We start from the raw sequence: 23,987 nt of genomic DNA, 5'->3' as shown, positions 1-23,987 counted from the left end.
GCACCGGTATTTGTATATATTGATACCCGTTCCGTTCCAAGGGGGTGCTGTCTGACCTATACACTTTTCATAATATTAAGTCTCCTTAAAGTGATCAGAAGCATTGGAAAACCTGAAACAAATCAATAACAATGATACAGCGCAACCCCGTTACAACGCGAATCCGCTTAGAACGCGATGCCAGCGTGGCGCCCAACCATTGTGTACTCCGAGCACAAAAAGTCATCTGCTTTATGTAATAAAATGCCAAGGTAAATCGCCGGTATTGCGAGTTGCTTTTATATTCTCTAGGATTTAAAGAATATTCTGGCAAAGGAAAAACATGGGTAGGATCATGTGAGTAGGTTACAGGCTCTGTACTTCTGTAACCCCGGCTGTGCTGCAAAGCTGTGTAATGCGGCAGGCAGAAGCTTATATGGGTCCCATGTTAAAATGGATAAGAAGCAAAAGGGGAAACCGAGTGCTCATTTGCATGTCATTACCCAGAATCCCTAGCTGTAGTGGAAGCATAGTATCCTGTTAGATAATGGGGAAAGGCAGGGTTGCAGACATGTTAACGTGCTCACAAGTGATATTTTTATTTGATCGTTCGTAGCACAAATTGAAACGGTTGAACAATTTTAAATTAACCGAGCCAGCCGCGGAACGTGACAGAGCCACCTTGCGCCAGCCGTCGACGTTCTTGTTGGGGTGGAGAGGCCAACAGCTAGGAAACTCGAGACAGATTCTTTTTTTAATACTACTAGGTGAGCGACTAGTCACTCTGTTTATGTAATTTAGGGGAATATTCACCCAATTAAGAAAAAACATCCCGAATTCAACCCTGCCCCTTGTTAGAATAAGCTGCACACCTCTCTCTACCTGTATTGGTTCTCAGGATGTTATTGGCGTTAACCAAGCTGATGCTGGCACAACGAAACCCTTCACCTCCTCTGCTCCATGCCAACCAATGTCTGATAACTGCGCCTAGCAGGCTCCAGCATTTATAGCTAACCAACACACTGCGTTATGATGTCACTGATGAGCTCACGTGACCTCACAATGCTGTGGTCAGCGGCCTACCTACCAAAGGCAGAAAGAATTATGTGAAGGAGCCCACCCAGCCAACACGAGACATCATTATTTATAATAGTAGTATGAATATATATTCAAGCATACCGTCTGCAAAGGATTACCAACATATTAGAATATAAATAATATTTATAATCATTTGAATTGCAACTCTTGAGTTAAAACATAACGGCAAAGGACCAAACACCACGACAGAGATATACACACACGGGACACTATCTAACGCGATAGATCGCATCCTCAAGCACTACAGAACTTGCAAATAACCAACAATTTTAACGTTACGATCATAAAAAAATAAATAAAAACCGCTTCCTTGACATGATCACAATTACACCCAACACACACTTAATATAGGTCTACCTACTATCACAGAAAATGGAAAAATCTCAGCCATACCCCAACCTGCCAGAGCATCTAAAGAGGGCAAACTCATGTCACCCGAGTTTTTAAACAAGAGTTTACACAGACAGAGCCCCCTCTCCTCTGCCCCCCTAATCTTTATTGGTTCTCCGATAAGGACAGGGTGGGACAAGGGGAAAGAAAACACTTCATTGGCAAACCCCTCACCATGGAAATGCCCCAAAGAAATATCACGTGTGATTACTTTACAGGGAACCCATGGCAGACAGATCTTTTGCTTTCCGCACAGTTTGATTCATTTAAAGAAGCCAATTCAGTTGGTCCATTCTTTACAAAAGGTTTTCTGTACAGTTTGCTGCGTGGGATTGTACCGGTATGTTTATTTGTAAGCTACAAGGGACTGCCACCTTCAAAACGTCACCGGATGCGGTGACATTTCCATTGGCACACGATCTCCGGGGTGAGATCCGCTCCCCTATATAACCTTCACAGCTCCCTTTTGACATACCTAGTACGGCCTGGCCACTTTAGTATGTTGCAGGGGAAGTTCAGGCCGACGTGTAGGACAAATCGTCGTGGACGTCTACCCTAAAAAGGGTAACCCAGAAAGGCCGTTCTCTAAACCCGAAACCGGTAAGCCCATACCCTAAAAAAAAAAAAAAACCTAACTCCTAATCACCTACCTCAATACCAAAAACTGGCCAGCGGCTAAACAGCAGCAGCCAACTGTCCGAGGGCGGTGAAGGCCCTATCCGTGGGCCAACTACTCCACTTATGTTTCTGGCATCCATGCACCAGTTGCGTCATGCGACAGCCCCATGGGCGATCACGTGACACGGAAGTGCCGGCGGGAGCCAGGAACCCCAGCACTGTAAAAAGGTTGACATGCAATTACCGGATATCTTCAGTCTCGGCTCCGTAGCAGCTTTCGCAGCGTTCGGGGTCTAAGGAAGTTGGATCAAACACCGTCTCCTCTTCCGCTTTCCCTAGATCTGGAATGGAGTATGATGGAGATTAGCGGTGACGGTGCAGTCCCACCTAACATATGCCACCAAACGTCTGCCATTTACAAGCCCCACATTTGTTTTTTCATTTATTGTAGGGTCGTTACAGACACTATTGAATAACATCAAATGATAATTAATAAAATAGAGAGAGATGAGCTGGGGAGCTTCACAAATATAAGTAGCAATACACCCAAACCATGAGTGCCACGGTGCAGTGATGCAACGGGTTACCTTCTCCATGAGCGCAACTTCCCAGATAAAACTTAAAGCCAACTCAACATTTAATTCGTTATGTTACACAGTATGTGAAGCAGTGGGTCCCACTGAGCTGAACCGCACTGTTTTTCGCTCTGGAGACCCCCTGGTTCTTGAGATCTTGATATTTTTGGGCGCCAGTGTTCTGGTCCCCTTTTGGGAAATCCATATGGCTGCCACCCAAGCATCACTCCAATGGTCCAAAAGGAAGCTGTAGTGTCACCGCTTGATTGAGATTTACATTTAAATTGATTGAGATTTACATTGATTGAGATTTAGATTTACATTGATTGAGATTTAGATTTACATTTAGATTTAAATTGATTGAGATTTAGATTTACATTGATTGAGATTTAGATTTACATTGATTGAGATTTAGATTTACATTGATTGAGATTTAGATTTACATTTAGATTTACATTTAGATTTACATTTACATTTAGATTTACATTTAGATTTACATTTACATTTAGATTTACATTGATTGAGATTTAGATTTACATTGATTGAGATTTACATTGATTGAGATTTAGATTTACATTGATTGAGATTTACATTGATTGAGATTTAGATTTACATTGATTGAGATTTAGATTTACATTGATTGAGATTTAGATTTACATTGATTGAGATTTAGATTTACATTGATTGAGATTTAGATTTACATTGATTGAGATTTAGATTTACATTTAGATTTACATTGATTGAGATTTAGATTTAAATTGATTGAGATTTACATTTAGATTTACATTGATTGAGATTTAGATTTACATTGATTGAGATTTAGATTCACATTTAGATTTACATTGATTGAGATTTAGATTTACATTGATTGAGATTTAGATTTACATTTAGATTTACATTAATTGAGATTTAGATTTACATTTAGATTTAAATTGATAGAGATTTAGATTTACATTGATAGAGATTTAGATTTACATTGATTGAGATTTAGATTTACATTGATTGAGATTTAGATTTAAATTGATTGAGATTTACATTGATTGAGATTTAGATTTACATTGATTGAGATTTAGATTTACATTGATTGAGATTTAGATTTACATTGATTGAGATTTAGATTGATTGAGATTTAGATTTACATTGATTAAGATTTAGATTTACATTGATTGAGATTTAGATTTACATTGATTGAGATTTACATTGATTGAGATTGAGATTCACATTTAGATTTACATTGATTGAGATTTAGATTTACATTGATTGAGATTTAAATTGATTGAGATTTACATTGATTGAGATTTAGATTTACATTGATTGAGATTTAGATTTACATTGATTGAGATTTAGATTTACATTGATTGAGATTTAGATTTACATTGATTGAGATTTAGATTTACATTGATTGAGATTTAGATTTACATTTAGATTTACATTGATTGAGATTTAGATTTACATTGATTGAGATTTAGATTTACATTGATTGAGATTTAGATTTACATTGATTGAGATTTAGATTTACATTGATTAAGATTTAGATTTACATTGATTGAGATTTACATTGATTGAGATTTAGATTCACATTTAGATTTACATTGATTGAGATTTAGATTTACATTGATTGAGATTTAGATTTACATTTAGATTTACATTAATTGAGATTTAGATTTACATTTAGATTTAAATTGATTGAGATTTAGATTTACATTGATTGAGATTTAGATTTACATTGATTGAGATTTAGATTTACATTGATTGAGATTTAGATTTACATTGATTGAGATTTAGATTTACATTGATTGAGATTTACATTGATTGAGATTTAGATTTACATTGATTGAGATTTAGATTTACATTGAGATTTAGATTTACATTGATTGAGATTTAGATTTACATTGATTGAGATTTAGATTTACATTGATTGAGATTTACATTGATTGAGATTTAGATTTACATTGATTGAGATTTAGATTTACATTTAGATTTACATTGATTGAGATTTAGATTTACATTGATTGAGATTTACATTGATTGAGATTTAGATTTACATTGATTGAGATTTAGATTTACATTGGTTAAGATTTACATTGGTTGAGATTGAGATTTATTTACATTGATTGAGATTTAGATTTACATTGATTGAGATTTAGATTTACATTGGTTGAGATTTAGATTTACATTGATTGAGATTTAGATTTACATTGGTTGAGATTTAGATTTACATTGATTGAGATTTAGATTTACATTGATTGAGATTTAGATTTACATTGATTGAGATTTAGATTTACATTGATTGAGATTTAGATTTACATTGATTGAGATTTAGATTTACATTGGTTGAGATTTAGATTTACATTGGTTGAGATTTAGATTTACATTGATTGAGATTTAGATTTACATTGATTGAGATTTACATTGATTGAGATTTAGATTTACATTGATTGAAATTTAGATTTACATTGATTGAGATTTAGATTTACATTTAGATTTACATTGATTGAGATTTAGATTTACATTGATTGAGATTTACATTGATTGAGATTTTGATTTACATTGATTGAGATTTAGATTTACATTGATTGAGATTTAGATTTAAATTGATTGAGATTTACATTGATTTACATTGATTGAGATTTAGATTTACATTTAGATTTACATTGATTGAGATTTAGATTTACATTGATTGAGATTTAGATTTACATTGATTGAGATTTAGATTGACATTGATTGAGATTTAGATTTAAATTGATTGAGATTTAGATTTACATTGATTGAGATTTAGATTTACATTTAGATTTACATTGATTGAGATTTAGATTTAAATTGATTGAGATTTAGATTTACATTTAGATTTACATTGATTGAGATTTAGATTTACATTGATTGAGATTTAGATTCACATTTAGATTTACATTGATTGAGATTTAGATTTACATTGATTGAGATTTAGATTTACATTTAGATTTACATTAATTGAGATTTAGATTTACATTTAGATTTAAATTGATAGAGATTTAGATTTACATTGATAGAGATTTAGATTTACATTGATTGAGATTTAGATTTACATTGATTGAGATTTAGATTTACATTGATTGAGATTTACATTGATTGAGATTTAGATTTACATTGATTGAGATTTAGATTTACATTGATTGAGATTTATATTTACATTTAGATTTACATTGATTGAGATTTAGATTTACATTGATTGAGATTTAGATTTACATTGATTGAGATTTACATTGATTGAGATTTAGATTTACATTGATTAAGATTTAGATTTACATTGATTGAGATTTAGATTTACATTGATTGAGATTTACATTGATTGAGATTGAGATTTACATTGATTGAGATTTAGATTCACATTTAGATTTACATTGATTGAGATTTAGATTTACATTGATTGAGATTTAGATTTACATTGATTGAGATTTAGATTTACATTGATTGAGATTTAGATTTACATTGATTGAGATTTAGATTTACATTGATTGAGATTTACATTGATTGAGATTTAGATTTACATTGATTGAGATTTAGATTTACATTTAGATTTACATTGATTGAGATTTAGATTTACATTGATTGAGATTTAGATTTACATTGGTTGAGATTTAGATTTACATTGGTTGAGATTTAGATTTACATTGATTGAGATTTAGATTTACATTGGTTGAGATTTAGATTTACATTGATTGAGATTTAGATTTACATTGATTGAGATTTAGATTTACATTGGTTGAGATTTAGATTTACATTGGTTGAGATTTAGATTTACATTGATTGAGATTTAGATTTACATTGATTGAGATTTAGATTTACATTGATTGAGATTTACATTGATTTAGATTTACATTGGTTGAGATTTAGATTTACATTGATTGAAATTTAGATTTACATTGATTGAGATTTAGATTTACATTTAGATTTACATTGATTGAGATTTAGATTTACTTTGATTGAGATTGAGATTTACATTGATTGAGATTTACATTGATTGAGATTTAGATTTACATTGATTGAGATTTAGATTTACATTGATTGAGATTTAGATTGACATTGATTGAGATTTAGATTGACATTGATTGAGATTTAGATTGACATTGATTGAGATTTAGATTTAAATTGATTGAGATTTACATTGATTTACATTGATTGAGATTTACATTTACATTTAGATTTACATTGATTGAGATTTAGATTTACATTGATTGAGATTTACATTGATTGAGATTTAGATTTACATTGATTGAGATTTAGATTTAAATTGATTGAGATTTACATTGATTGAGATTTAGATTTACATTGATTGAGATTTACATTGATTGAGATTTAGATTTAAATTGATTGAGATTTACATTGATTTACATTGATTTACATTGATTTACATTGATTGAGATTTAGATTTACATTGATTGAGATTTAGATTTACATTTAGATTTACATTGATTGAGATTTAGATTTACAGTGATTAAGATTTAGATTTACATTGATTGAGATTTAGATTTACATTGATTGAGATTTAGATTTACTTTTAGATTTACATTGATTGAGATTTACATTGATTGAGATTTAGATTTAAATTGATTGAGATTTACATTGATTGAGATTTAGATTTACATTGATTGAGATTTAGATTTACATTGATTGAGATTTAGATTGACATTGATTGAGATTTAGATTGACATTGATTGAGATTTAGATTGACATTGATTGAGATTTAGATTTAAATTGATTGAGATTTACATTGATTTACATTGATTGAGATTTACATTTACATTTAGATTTACATTGATTGAGATTTAGATTTACATTGATTGAGATTTACATTGATTGAGATTTAGATTTACATTGATTGAGATTTAGATTTAAATTGATTGAGATTTACATTGATTGAGATTTAGATTTACATTGATTGAGATTTACATTGATTGAGATTTAGATTTAAATTGATTGAGATTTACATTGATTTACATTGATTTACATTGATTTACATTGATTGAGATTTAGATTTACATTGATTGAGATTTAGATTTACATTTAGATTTACATTGATTGAGATTTAGATTTACAGTGATTAAGATTTAGATTTACATTGATTGAGATTTAGATTTACATTGATTGAGATTTAGATTTACTTTTAGATTTACATTGATTGAGATTTACATTGATTGAGATTTAGATTTAAATTGATTGAGATTTACATTGATTGAGATTTAGATTTACATTGATTGAGATTTAGATTTACATTGATTGAGATTTAGATTTACATTGATTGAGATTTAGATTTACATTGATTGAGATTTAGATTTACATTGATTGAGATTTAGATTCACATTTAGATTTACATTGATTGAGATTTAGATTGACATTGAGATTTAGATTGACATTGAGATTTAAATTGATTGAGATTTAGATTTACATTGATTGAGATTTAGATTTACATTGATTGAAATTTAGATTTACATTGATTGAGATTTACAGTGATTGAGATTGAGATTTACATTGATTGAGATTTAGATTTACATTGATTGAGATTTAGATTTATTTACATTGATTGAGATTGAGATTTATTTACATTGATTGAGATTTAGATTTACATTGATTGAGATTTACATTGATTGAGATTTAGATTTACATTGATTGAGATTTAGATTTACATTGGTTGAGATTTAGATTTACATTGGTTGAGATTTAGATTTACATTGGTTGAGATTTAGATTTACATTGATTGAGATTTAGATTTACATTGGTTGAGATTTAGATTTACATTGATTGAGATTTAGATTTACATTGATTGAGATTTAGATTTACATTGATTGAGATTTAGATTCACATTTAGATTGACATTGATTGAGATTTAGATTTACATTTAGATTTACATTAATTGAGATTTAGATTTACATTTAGATTTAAATTGATAGGGATTTAGATTTACATTGATAGAGATTTAGATTTACATTGATTGAGATTTAGATTTACATTGATTGAGATTTAGATTTAAATTGATTGAGATTTAGATTTACATTGATTGAGATTTAGATTTACATTGATTGAGATTTAGATTTACATTGATTGAGATTTAGATTTACATTGATTGAGATTTAGATTTACATTTAGATTTACATTGATTGAGATTTAGATTTACATTGATTGAGATTTAGATTTACATTGATTGAGATTTAGATTTACATTGATTGAGATTTAGATTTACATTGATTGAGATTTAGATTTACATTGATTAAGATTTAGATTTACATTGATTGAGATTTAGATTTACATTGATTGAGATTTACATTGATTGAGATTGAGATTTACATTGATTGAGATTTAGATTCACATTTAGATTTACATTGATTGAGATTTAGATTTACATTGATTGAGATTGAGATTTACATTGATTGAGATTTAGATTCACATTTAGATTTACATTGATTGAGATTTAGATTTACATTGATTGAGATTTAGATTTACATTTAGATTTACATTAATTGAGATTTAGATTTACATTTAGATTTAAATTGATTGAGATTTAGATTTACATTGATTGAGATTTAGATTTACATTGATTGAGATTTAGATTTACATTGATTGAGATTTAGATTTACATTGATTGAGATTTACATTGATTGAGATTTAGATTTACATTGATTGAGATTTAGATTTACATTGATTGAGATTTAGATTTACATTGATTGAGATTTAGATTTACATTGATTGAGATTTACATTGATTGAGATTTAGATTTACATTGATTGAGATTTAGATTTACATTGAGATTTAGATTTACATTGATTGAGATTTAGATTTACATTGATTGAGATTTAGATTTACATTTAGATTTACATTGATTGAGATTTAGATTTACATTTAGATTTACATTGATTGAGATTTAGATTTACATTGATTGAGATTTACATTGATTGAGATTTAGATTTACATTGATTGAGATTTAGATTTACATTGGTTAAGATTTACATTGGTTGAGATTGAGATTTATTTACATTGATTGAGATTTAGATTTACATTGATTGAGATTTAGATTTACATTGGTTGAGATTTAGATTTACATTGATTGAGATTTAGATTTACATTGGTTGAGATTTAGATTTACATTGGTTGAGATTTAGATTTACATTGATTGAGATTTAGATTTACATTGGTTGAGATTTAGATTTACATTGATTGAGATTTAGATTTACATTGATTGAGATTTAGATTTACATTGATTGAGATTTAGATTTACATTGATTGAGATTTAGATTTACATTGATTGAGATTTAGATTTACATTGATTGAGATTTAGATTTACATTGGTTGAGATTTAGATTTACATTGGTTGAGATTTAGATTTACATTGGTTGAGATTTACATTGATTTAGATTTACATTGGTTGAGATTTAGATTTACATTGATTGAAATTTAGATTTACATTGATTGAGATTTATATTTACATTTAGATTTACATTGATTGAGATTTAGATTTACATTGATTGAGATTTAGATTTATATTTAGATTTACATTGATTGAGATTTAGATTTACATTGATTGAGATTTAGATTTACATTGATTGAGATTTACATTGATTGAGATTTAGATTTACATTTAGATTTACAGTGATTGAGATTTAGATTTACATTGATTGAGATTTAGATTGACATTGATTGAGATTTAGATTTACATTTAGATTTACATTGATTGAAATTTAGATTTACATTGATTGAGATTTAGATTTACATTTAGATTTACATTGATTGAGATTTAGATTTACATTGATTGAGATTTAGATTTACATTGATTGAGATTTAGATTTACATTTAGATTTACATTGATTGAGATTTAGATTTACATTGATTGAGATTTAGATTTACATTGATTGAGATTTACATTGATTGAGATTTAGATTTACATTTAGATTTACATTGATTGAGATTTAGATTTACATTGATTGAGATTTAGATTGACATTGATTGAGATTTAGATTTAAATTGATTGAGATTTACATTGGTTTACATTGATTGAGATTTACATTTACATTTAGATTTACATTGATTGAGATTTAGATTTACATTGATTGAGATTTAGATTTACATTGATTGAGATTTAGATTTACATTGATTGAGATTTAGATTTACATTGATTGAGATTTAGATTTACATTGATTGAGATTTAGATTTAAATTGATTGAGATTTACATTGATTGAGATTTAGATTTACATTTAGATTTACATTGATTGAGATTTAGATTTACATTGATTGAGATTTAGATTTAAATTGATTGAGATTTACATTGATTTACATTGATTTACATTGATTGAGATTTAGATTTACATTGATTGGGATTTACATTTACATTTAGATTTATATTGATTGAGATTTACATTGATTGAGATTTAGATTTACATTTAGATTTACATTGATTGAGATTGAGATTTACAGTGATTAAGATTTAGATTTACATTGATTGAGATTTAGATTTACATTGATTGAGATTTAGATTTACTTTTAGATTTACATTGATTGAGATTTAGATTTAAATTGATTGAGATTTACATTGATTGAGATTTAGATTTACATTGATTGAGATTTAGATTTACATTGATTGAGATTTAGATTTACATTGATTGAGATTTAGATTTACATTGATTGAGATTTAGATTTACATTGATTGAGATTTAGATTTACATTGATTGAGATTTAGATTGATTGAGATTTAGATTTACATTGATTAAGATTTAGATTTACATTGATTGAGATTTAGATTTACATTGATTGAGATTTACATTGATTGAGATTGAGATTTACATTGATTGAGATTTAGATTCACATTTAGATTTACATTGATTGAGATTTAGATTTACATTTAGATTTACATTAATTGAGATTTAGATTTACATTTAGATTTAAATTGATTGAGATTTAGATTTACATTGATTGAGATTTAGATTTACATTGATAGAGATTTAGATTTACATTGATTGAGATTTACATTGATTGAGATTTAGATTTAAATTGATCGAGATTTAGATTTACATTGATTTAGATTTACATTGATTGAGATTTAGATTTACATTTAGATTTACATTGATTGAGATTTAGATTTACATTGATCGAGATTTAGATTTACATTGATTTAGATTTACATTGATTGAGATTTAGATTTACATTTAGATTTACATTGATTGAGATTTAGATTTACATTGATTGAGATTTAGATTTACATTGATTGAGATTTAGATTTACATTGATTGAGATTTAGATTTACATTGATTGAGATTTACATTGATTGAGATTTAGATTTACATTGATTGAGATTTAGATTTAAATTGATTGAGATTTACATTGATTTACATTGATTGAGATTTAGATTTACATTTAGATTTACATTGATTGAGATTTAGATTTACATTGATTGAGATTTAGATTGACATTGATTGAGATTTAGATTTAAATTGATTGAGATTTACATTGATTTACATTGATTGAGATTTACATTTACATTTAGATTTACATTGATTGAGATTTAGATTTACATTGATTGAGATTTAGATTTACATTGATTGAGATTTACATTGATTGAGATTTAGATTTACATTGATTGAGATTTAGATTTACATTGATTGAGATTTAGATTTAAATTGATTGAGACTTACATTGATTGAGATTTAGATTTACATTTAGATTTACATTGATTGAGATTTAGATTTACATTGATTGAGATTTACATTGATTGAGATTTAGATTTAAATTGATTGAGATTTACAATGATTTACATTGATTTACATTGATTTACATTGATTTACATTGATTGAGATTTAGATTTACATTGATTGGGATTTACATTTACATTTAGATTTATATTGATTGAGATTTACATTGATTGAGATTTAGATTTACATTGATTGAGATTTAGATTTACATTTAGATTTACATTGATTGAGATTGAGATTTACAGTGATTAAGATTTAGATTTACATTGATTGAGATTTAGATTTACATTGATTGAGATTTAGATTTACTTTTAGATTTACATTGATTGAGATTTACATTGATTGAGATTTAGATTTAAATTGATTGAGATTTACATTGATTGAGATTTAGATTTACATTGATTGAGATTTAGATTTACATTGATTGAGATTTAGATTTACATTGATTGAGATTTAGATTTACATTGATTGAGATTTAGATTTAAATTGATTGAGATTTAGATTTACATTGATTGAGATTTAGATTGACATTGATTGAGATTTAGATTGACATTGATTGAGATTTAGATTTACATTGATTGAGATTTAGATTTACATTTAGATTTACATTGATTGAGATTTAGATTTACATTGATTGAGATTTAGATTTACATTGATTGAGATTTAGATTTACATTGATTGAGATTTAGATTTACATTGATTGAGATTTAGATTTACATTGATTAAGATTTAGATTTACATTGATTGAGATTTAGATTTACATTGATTGAGATTTACATTGATTGAGATTGAGATTTACATTGATTGAGATTTAGATTCACATTTAGATTTACATTGATTGAGATTTAGATTTACATTGATTGAGATTTACATTGATTGAGATTTAGATTTACATTGATTGAGATTTAGATTTACATTGATTGAGATTTAGATTTACATTGATTGAGATTTAGATTTACATTGATTGAGATTTAGATTTACATTGATTGAGATTTAGATTTACATTGATTGAGATTTACATTGATTGAGATTTAGATTTACATTGATTGAGATTTAGATTTACATTGATTGAGATTTAGATTTAAATTGATTGAGATTTACATTGATTGAGATTTAGATTTAAATTGATTGAGATTTAGATTTACATTGATTGAGATTTAGATTGACATTGATTGAGATTTAGATTGACATTGATTGAGATTTAGATTTACATTGATTGAGATTTAGATTTACATTTAGATTTACATTGATTGAGATTTAGATTTACATTGATTGAGATTTAGATTTACATTGATTGAGATTTAGATTTACATTGATTGAGATTTAGATTTACATTGATTGAGATTTAGATTTACATTGATTAAGATTTAGATTTACATTGATTGAGATTTAGATTTACATTGATTGAGATTTACATTGATTGAGATTGAGATTTACATTGATTGAGATTTAGATTCACATTTAGATTTACATTGATTGAGATTTAGATTTACATTGATTGAGATTGAGATTTACATTGATTGAGATTTAGATTCACATTTAGATTTACATTGATTGAGATTTAGATTTACATTGATTGAGATTTAGATTTACATTTAGATTTACATTAATTGAGATTTAGATTTACATTTAGATTTAAATTGATTGAGATTTAGATTTACATTGATTGAGATTTAGATTTACATTGATTGAGATTTAGATTTACATTGATTGAGATTTAGATTTACATTGATTGAGATTTACATTGATTGAGATTTAGATTTACATTGATTGAGATTTAGATTTACATTGATTGAGATTTAGATTTACATTGATTGAGATTTAGATTTACATTGATTGAGATTTACATTGATTGAGATTTAGATTTACATTGATTGAGATTTAGATTTACATTGATTGAGATTTAGATTTACATTGGTTGAGATTTAGATTTACATTGGTTGAGATTTAGATTTACATTGATTGAGATTTAGATTTACATTGGTTGAGATTTAGATTTACATTGATTGAGATTTAGATTTACATTGATTGAGATTTAGATTTACATTGATTGAGATTTAGATTTACATTGATTGAGATTTAGATTTACATTGATTGAGATTTAGATTTACATTGGTTGAGATTTAGATTTACATTGGTTGAGATTTAGATTTACATTGGTTGAGATTTACATTGATTTAGATTTACATTGGTTGAGATTTAGATTTACATTGATTGAAATTTAGATTTACATTGATTGAGATTTAGATTTACATTTAGATTTACATTGATTGAGATTTAGATTTACATTGATTGAGATTTAGATTTACATTGATTGAGATTTAGATTTATATTTAGATTTACATTGATTGAGATTTAGATTTACATTGATTGAGATTTAGATTTACATTGATTGAGATTTACATTGATTGAGATTTAGATTTACATTTAGATTTACAGTGATTGAGATTTAGATTTACATTGATTGAGATTTAGATTGACATTGATTGAGATTTAGATTTACATTTAGATTTACATTGATTGAAATTTAGATTTACATTGATTGAGATTTAGATTTACATTTAGATTTACATTGATTGAGATTTAGATTTACATTGATTGAGATTTAGATTTACATTTAGATTTACAGTGATTGAGATTTAGATTTACATTGATTGAGATTTAGATTTACATTGATTGAGATTTACATTGATTGAGATTTAGATTTACATTTAGATTTACATTGATTGAGATTTAGATTTACATTGATTGAGATTTAGATTGACATTGATTGAGATTTAGATTTAAATTGATTGAGATTTACATTGGTTTACATTGATTGAGATTTACATTTACATTTAGATTTACATTGATTGAGATTTAGATTTACATTGATTGAGATTTAGATTTACATTGATTGAGATTTACATTGATTGAGATTTAGATTTACATTGATTGAGATTTAGATTTACATTGATTGAGATTTAGATTTACATTGATTGAGATTTAGATTTAAATTGATTGAGATTTACATTGATTGAGATTTAGATTTACATTTAGATTTACATTGATTGAGATTTAGATTTACATTGATTGAGATTTAGATTTAAATTGATTGAGATTTACATTGATTTACATTGATTGAGATTTAGATTTACATTGATTGGGATTTACATTTACATTTAGATTTATATTGATTGAGATTTACATTGATTGAGATTTAGATTTACATTTAGATTTACATTGATTGAGATTGAGATTTACAGTGATTAAGATTTAGATTTACATTGATTGAGATTTAGATTTACATTGATTGAGATTTAGATTTACTTTTAGATTTACATTGATTGAGATTTAGATTTAAATTGATTGAGATTTACATTGATTGAGATTTAGATTTACATTGATTGAGATTTAGATTTACATTGATTGAGATTTAGATTTACATTGATTGAGATTTAGATTTACATTGATTGAGATTTAGATTTACATTGATTGAGATTTAGATTTACATTGATTGAGATTTAGATTCACATTGATTGAGATTTAGATTGACATTGAGATTTAAATTGATTGAGATTTAGATTTACATTGATTGAGATTTAGATTTACATTGATTGAAATTTAGATTTACATTGATTGAGATTTACAGTGATTGAGATTGAGATTTACATTGATTGAGATTTAGATTTACATTGATTGAGATTTAGATGTATTTACATTGATTGAGATTGAGATTTACATTGATTGAGATTTAGATTTACATTGATTGAGATTTACATTGATTGAGATTTAGATTTACATTGATTGAGATTTAGATTTACATTGGTTGAGATTTAGATTTACATTGGTTGAGATTTAGATTTACATTGATTGAGATTTAGATTTACATTGGTTGAGATTTAGATTTACATTGATTGAGATTTAGATTTACATTGATTGAGATTTAGATTTACATTGATTGAGATTTAGATTTACATTGATTGAGATTTACATTGATTGAGATTTAGATTTACATTGATTGAGATTTAGATTTACATTTAGATTTACATTAATTGAGATTTAGATTTACATTTAGATTTAAATTGATAGAGATTTAGATTTACATTGATAGAGATTTAGATTTACATTGATTGAGATTTAGATTTACATTGATTGAGATTTAGATTTACATTGATTGAGATTTAGATTTAAATTGATTGAGATTTACATTGATTGAGATTTAGATTTACATTGATTGAGATTTAGATTTACATTGATTGAGATTTAGATTTACATTGATTGAGATTTAGATTTACATTGATTGAGATTTAGATTTACATTTAGATTTACATTGATTGAGATTTAGATTTACATTGATTGAGATTTAGATTTACATTGATTGAGATTTAGATTGATTGAGATTTAGATTTACATTGATTAAGATTTAGATTTACATTGATTGAGATTTAGATTTACATTGATTGAGATTTACATTGATTGAGATTGAGATTTACATTGATTGAGATTTAGATTCACATTTAGATTTACATTGATTGAGATTTAGATTTACATTTAGATTTACATTAATTGAGATTTAGATTTACATTTAGATTTAAATTGATTGAGATTTAGATTTACATTGATTGAGATTTAGATTTACATTGATGGAGATTTAGATTTACATTGATTGAGATTTACATTGATTGAGATTTAGATTTACATTGATTGAGATTTAGATTTACATTTAGATTTACATTGATTGAGATTTAGATTTACATTGATTGAGATTTAGATTTACATTGATTGAGATTTAGATTTACATTGATTGAGATTTAGATTTACATTGAGATTTAGATTTACATTGATTGAGATTTAGATTTACATTGATTGAGATTTACATTGATTGAGATTTAGATTTACATTGATTGAGATTTAGATTTACATTGATTGAGATTTAGATTTACATTGATTGAGATTTAGATTTACATTGATTGAGATTTAGATTTACATTGATTGAGATTTAGATTTACATTGATTGAGATTTAGATTTACATTTAGATTTACATTGATTGAGATTTAGATTTACATTGATTAAGATTTACATTGATTGAGATTTAGATTTACATTGATTGAGATTTAGATTTACATTGATTGAGATTTAGATTTACATTGGTTAAGATTTACATTGGTTGAGATTGAGATTTATTTACATTGATTGAGATTTAGATTTACATTGATTGAGATTTAGATTTACATTGGTTGAGATTTAGATTTACATTGATTGAGATTTAGATTTACATTGGTTGAGATTTAGATTTACATTGATTGAGATTTAGATTTACATTGATTGAGATTTAGATTTACATTGATTGAGATTTAGATTTACATTGATTGAGATTTACATTGATTGAGATTTAGATTTACATTGATTGAGATTTAGATTTAAATTGATTGAGATTTACATTGATTTACATTGATTGAGATTTAGATTTACATTTAGATTTACATTGATTGAGATTTAGATTTACATTGATTGAGATTTAGATTTACATTGATTGAGATTTAGATTGACATTGATTGAGATTTAGATTGACATTGATTGAGATTTAGATTTAAATTGATTGAGATTTACATTGATTTACATTGATTGAGATTTACATTTACATTTAGATTTACATTGATTGAGATTTAGATTTACATTGATTGAGATTTAGATTTACATTGATTGAGATTTAGATTTACATTGATTGAGATTTAGATTTACATTGATTGAGATTTAGATTTACATTGATTGAGATTTAGATTTACATTTAGATTTACATTGATTGAGATTTAGATTTACATTGATTGAGATTTAGATTTACATTGATTGAGATTTAGATTTACATTGATTGAGATTTAGATTGATTGAGATTTAGATTTACATTGATTAAGATTTAGATTTACATTGATTGAGATTTAGATTTACATTGATTGAGATTTACATTGATTGAGATTGAGATTTACATTGATTGAGATTTAGATTCACATTTAGATTTACATTGATTGAGATTTAGATTTACATTTAGATTTACATTAATTGAGATTTAGATTTACATTTAGATTTAAATTGATTGAGATTTAGATTTACATTGATTGAGATTTAGATTTACATTGATGGAGATTTAGATTTACATTGATTGAGATTTAGATTTACATTGATTGAGATTTAGATTTACATTTAGATTTACATTGATTGAGATTTAGATTTACATTGATTGAGATTTAGATTTACATTGATTGAGATTTAGATTTACATTGATTGAGATTTAGATTTACATTGAGATTTAGATTTACATTGATTGAGATTTAGATTTACATTGATTGAGATTTACATTGATTGAGATTTAGATTTACATTGATTGAGATTTAGATTTACATTGATTGAGATTTAGATTTACATTGATTGAGATTTAGATTTACATTGATTGAGATTTAGATTTACATTGATTGAGATTTAGATTTACATTGATTGAGATTTAGATTTACATTGATTGAGATTTAGATTTACATTTAGATTTACATTGATTGAGATTTAGATTTACATTGATTAAGATTTACATTGATTGAGATTTAGATTTACATTGATTGAGATTTAGATTTACATTGATTGAGATTTAGATTTACATTGGTTAAGATTTACATTGGTTGAGATTGAGATTTATTTACATTGATTGAGATTTAGATTTACATTGATTGAGATTTAGATTTACATTGGTTGAGATTTAGATTTACATTGATTGAGATTTAGATTTACATTGGTTGAGATTTAGATTTACATTGATTGAGATTTAGATTTACATTGATTGAGATTTAGATTTACATTGATTGAGATTTAGATTTACATTGATTGAGATTTACATTGATTGAGATTTAGATTTACATTGATTGAGATTTAGATTTAAATTGATTGAGATTTACATTGATTTACATTGATTGAGATTTAGATTTACATTTAGATTTACATTGATTGAGATTTAGATTTACATTGATTGAGATTTAGATTGACATTGATTGAGATTTAGATTGACATTGATTGAGATTTAGATTGACATTGATTGAGATTTAGATTTAAATTGATTGAGATTTACATTGATTTACATTGATTGAGATTTACATTTACATTTAGATTTACATTGATTGAGATTTAGATTTACATTGATTGAGATTTAGATTTACATTGATTGAGATTTACATTGATTGAGATTTAGATTTACATTGATTGAGATTTAGATTTACATTGATTGAGATTTAGATTTAAATTGATTGAGACTTACATTGATTGAGATTTAGATTTACATTTAGATTTACATTGATTGAGATTTAGATTTACATTGATTGAGATTTAGATTTAAATTGATTGAGATTTACATTGATTTACATTGATTTACATTGATTGAGATTTAGATTTACATTGATTGGGATTTACATTTACATTTAGATTTATATTGATTGAGATTTACATTGATTGAGATTTAGATTTACATTGATTGAGATTTAGATTTACATTTAGATTTACATTGATTGAGATTGAGATTTACAGTGATTAAGATTTAGATTTACATTGATTGAGATTTAGATTTACATTGATTGAGATTTAGATTTACTTTTAGATTTACATTGATTGAGATTTACATTGATTGAGATTTAGATTTAAATTGATTGAGATTTAAATTGATTGAGATTTACATTGATTGAGATTTAGATTTACATTGATTGAGATTTAGATTTACATTGATTGAGATTTAGATTTACATTGATTGAGATTTAGATTTACATTGATTGAGATTTAGATTTACATTGATTGAGATTTAGATTCACATTTAGATTTACATTGATTGAGATTTAGATTGACATTGAGATTTAAATTTACATTGATTGAGATTTAGATTTACATTGATTGAGATTTAGATTTACATTGATTGAGATTTAGATTTATTTACATTGATTGAGATTGAGATTTATTTACATTGATTGAGATTGAGATTTACATTGATTGATATTTAGATTTACATTGATTGAGATTTACATTGATTGAGTTTTAGATTTACATTGATTGAGATTTAGATTTACATTGGTTGATGTTTAGATTTACATTGGTTGAGATTTAGATTTACATTGATTGAGATTTAGATTTACATTGGTTGAGATTTAGATTTACATTGGTTGAGATTTAGATTTACATTGGTTGAGATTTAGATTTACATTGATTGAGATTTAGATTTACATTGATTGAGATTTAGATTTACATTGATTGAGATTTAGATTTACATTGGTTGAGATTTAGATTTACATTGGTTGAGATTTAGATTTACATTGGTTGAGATTTACATTGATTGAGATTTACATTGATTGAGATTGAGATTTACATTGATTGAGATTGAGATTTACATTGCTTTAGATTTAGATTTACATTGATTGAGATTGAGATTTACATTGATTGAGATTGAGATTGAGATTTACATTGATTGAGATTGAGATTTACATTACATAGTTACATAGTAGATGAGGTTGAAAAAAGACGTACGTCCATCAAGTTCAACCTATGCTAAATTTAGACAACAGATACTTTATTCTATATCTATACTTACTTATTGATCCAGAGGAAGGCAAACAAAAAAACCCATTAAGGGGAAAAATTAATTCCTTCCTGACTCCAAGAATTGGCAATCGGATTAATCCCTGGATCAACATCCTTCCCATGTATACTTATTTGGTATATCCCTGTATACCTTTCCCATCTAAAAAGATGTCCAACCTTTTTTTGAACAAATCTATTGTATCTGCCATCACAGTCTCCATGGGTAATGAATTCCACATTTTAACTGCCCTTACTGTAAAGAACCCTTTCCTTTATTGCTGGTGAAATTTCCTTTCCTCCAACCTTAAGGGATGGCCCCGAGTCCTTTGTACTGCCCGTGGGATGAATAGTTCTTTTGAAAGCACCTTGTATTGTCCCTGAATATATTTGTATATAGTTATCATATCCCCTCTTAGACGCTTCTTTTCTAATGTAAATAAGTCTAATTTAGCTAGCCTCTCCTCATAAGTTAGAATATCCATCCCCTTTATTAATTTAGTGGCTCTCTTGACAGTGGACAGGAAGGGGGGGGCAGTGGACAGGAAGGGGGGGCAGTGGAGAGGAGGGGGAGGGGACAGCGGACAGGAGGGGGAGGGGACAGCGGACAGGAGGGGGAGGGGACAGCGGACAGGAGGGGGGGGGGGGGACAGTGGACAGGAGGGGGGGGGGGGGGGACAGTGGACAGGAGGGGGGGGGACAGTGGACAGGAGGGGGGGGGACAGTGGACAGGAGGGGGGGGACAGTGGACAGGAGGGGGGGGACAGTGGACAGGAGGGGGGGGACAGTGGACAGGAGGGGGGGGACAGTGGACAGGAGGGGAGGGACAGTGGACAGGAGGGGAGGGACAGTGGACAGGAGGGGAGGGACAGTGGACAGGAGGGGGGGGGACAGTGGACAGGAGGGGGGGGACAGTGGACAGGAGGGGGGGGGACAGTGGACAGGAGGGGGGGGACAGTGGACAGGAGGGGGGGACAGTGGACAGGAGGGGGGGGGGGACAGTGGACAGGAGGGGGGGACAGTGGCCAGGAGGGGGGGACAGTCGACAGGAAGGGGGACAGTCGACAGGAGGGGGGGACAGTGGACAGGAGGGGGGGGGGGACAGTGGAAAGGAGGGGGGGGGGGACAGTGGACAGGAGGTGGGGACAGTGGACAGGAGGGGGGGTGGGTTGCTTAAAATTTCCGGGTCCCTCCTCTCCACTCCCCCTGTATGTTTCTCCGCTCCCCCCTCTCTTTACGCTCCTGACCACCCCCTGTAGCTCCGGTCCCCACCCTACAGTGCCTGAAACACACACAGTGTCACACACACACACAGTGTCACACACACACACAGTGTCACACACACACACAGTGTCACACACACACACAGTGTCACACACACACACAGTGTCACACACACACACAGTGTCACACACACACACAGTGTCACACACACACACACACACACACACACACACACACACACACACACACAGTGTGTCACACACACACACACACACACACACAGTGTCACACACACACAGTGTCACACACACACAGTGTCACACACACACAGTGTCACACACACACAGTGTCACACACACACACAGTGTCACACACACAAACACACACACACAGTATCACACACACACAGTGTCACGCACACACACACACCGTGTCACACACAGTGTCTCACACACAAACACACACAGTGACACTGACACACAGTGACACACAGTGACACACAGTGACACACAGTGACACACAGTGACACACAGTGACACACAGTGACACACAGTGACACACAGTGACACACACTGACACACACAGTGAAACAGTGACACACACACGTCACCTCTCGTTCCGGCCGCCGCCATCTTTGTTACTCCGCGAGGGAGGAAGGGGGTCCTTCCGTGCGCCGCCATCTTAGGACACTTTCAGAAATATATAGTAAGATATATATATATAAATAAATATAAATATATATAAAAATCTAAATAAATAAATATATCTATATAAATAAATCTATATAAAAAAATATATATTTATATATTTTTTCTCCCACACATGTAGGATATTGCTTAAACTGCTGCTTTAAACTGAAAGGCGACCATTACGCAAACCCAGGGTAGCAGGGTCTTTGCTGATCGCTCACGTGAGAACTAATCGATCAGCAGCTTAGGTAATTAGCGGTTATTTAAAAAGTAATGAAATGCTGCATAAAATCTAAAAAAATATATATATTTTTGTTTTATAAAGTGCCGCCAGTAAGGCTGCTTGAGAAATGACATTGTAGTGACTAAAGTAATGCAGTTGTCCGGATCATACAGTGTACGTTACAAAGCAATAACTAAGCAATCCTCAAATAGTATTTGCATTTGACTGTGGAAATCCTTCTCCCTTGTTCAGAATATTTTGCCCCAAAAAGAAAGCAGGGGGGGTGCAGTACATAGTATGTAAATAGGAGCATATTTCCCTCTCCAGGAGAAACCCCCATGATCCGTAGTAATGCAATTAAGTTTTCATTAAAGAATTATTCAATGTTTTAATGGTGCAATCCCACATAGCCGTCCCAAACAATAAAAAATACATTTGTAAAAATGTCTAATGAATTGGCGTCCATAATATAATCTAAACGGCCCAGTAGCAAAGATGTCTTATTTGTGTTCCTTTGGAATTTGAATACAAATTGCATTTCTTAGGCGTCTCTGAATTGGGTGGGGAGATGTTGGTAGGTCTTATTTACCCTTAGATCACCCCGACTTCAGAGTCAATAAAAGATAAGGGAGTTAGATGGGGCCCTGGCTGTGCAAAAGGAGTGTGCAGACACCCAGTGACATCACACAAAAGGAGCTGCCGGAGGAAATCAAACCCTTCAAGTCTCCGCTCAGCGTGTTTACAAACCAACTTAAAAACATGAATAGGTTTCAGATGTGTGAAAATGGCATCAATTACTCAGGTGGGAGCCATTAACCATTTCACTGCCATTAGTACACTGTGCCCCTAGGATGTACTGACCCTTTAACCATGTCACTGCCATTAGTACACTTTGCCCC

The 23,987-nt window shown here is 28.7% G+C and overlaps 1 protein-coding gene across 26 annotated transcripts in view; it reads right to left on the bottom strand.

Moving 5' to 3' along the window:
* The window catches only part of LOC142486275 (endoplasmic reticulum-Golgi intermediate compartment protein 3-like), a 148,487-nt gene that overhangs the window by 84,625 nt on the left and 39,875 nt on the right, over positions 1-23,987 (bottom strand). For 15 of the 26 annotated variants that reach the window (XR_012798876.1, XR_012798875.1, XM_075584881.1 and 12 more), the window contains one exon: positions 22,787-22,865. Coding sequence is in view for 14 of the 26 variants with exons in the window: in XM_075584881.1 (XP_075440996.1) it covers positions 22,787-22,865 (79 nt within the window). In the remaining 12 variants the exon portion in view is untranslated. Of the gene's footprint in view, positions 1-2,329; positions 2,427-22,786; positions 22,866-23,987 lie in introns of all 26 variants that reach the window. The other 11 variants (XR_012798881.1, XR_012798883.1, XR_012798884.1 and 8 more) reach the window with 1 other exon arrangement.

Source organism: Ascaphus truei, unplaced genomic scaffold (assembly GCF_040206685.1).
Source record: "Ascaphus truei isolate aAscTru1 unplaced genomic scaffold, aAscTru1.hap1 HAP1_SCAFFOLD_804, whole genome shotgun sequence".
NCBI lineage: Eukaryota > Metazoa > Chordata > Amphibia > Anura > Ascaphidae > Ascaphus > Ascaphus truei.
Note: the sequence above shows the minus strand (reverse complement) of the source record. Positions and strands in the feature narration are given on the sequence as shown.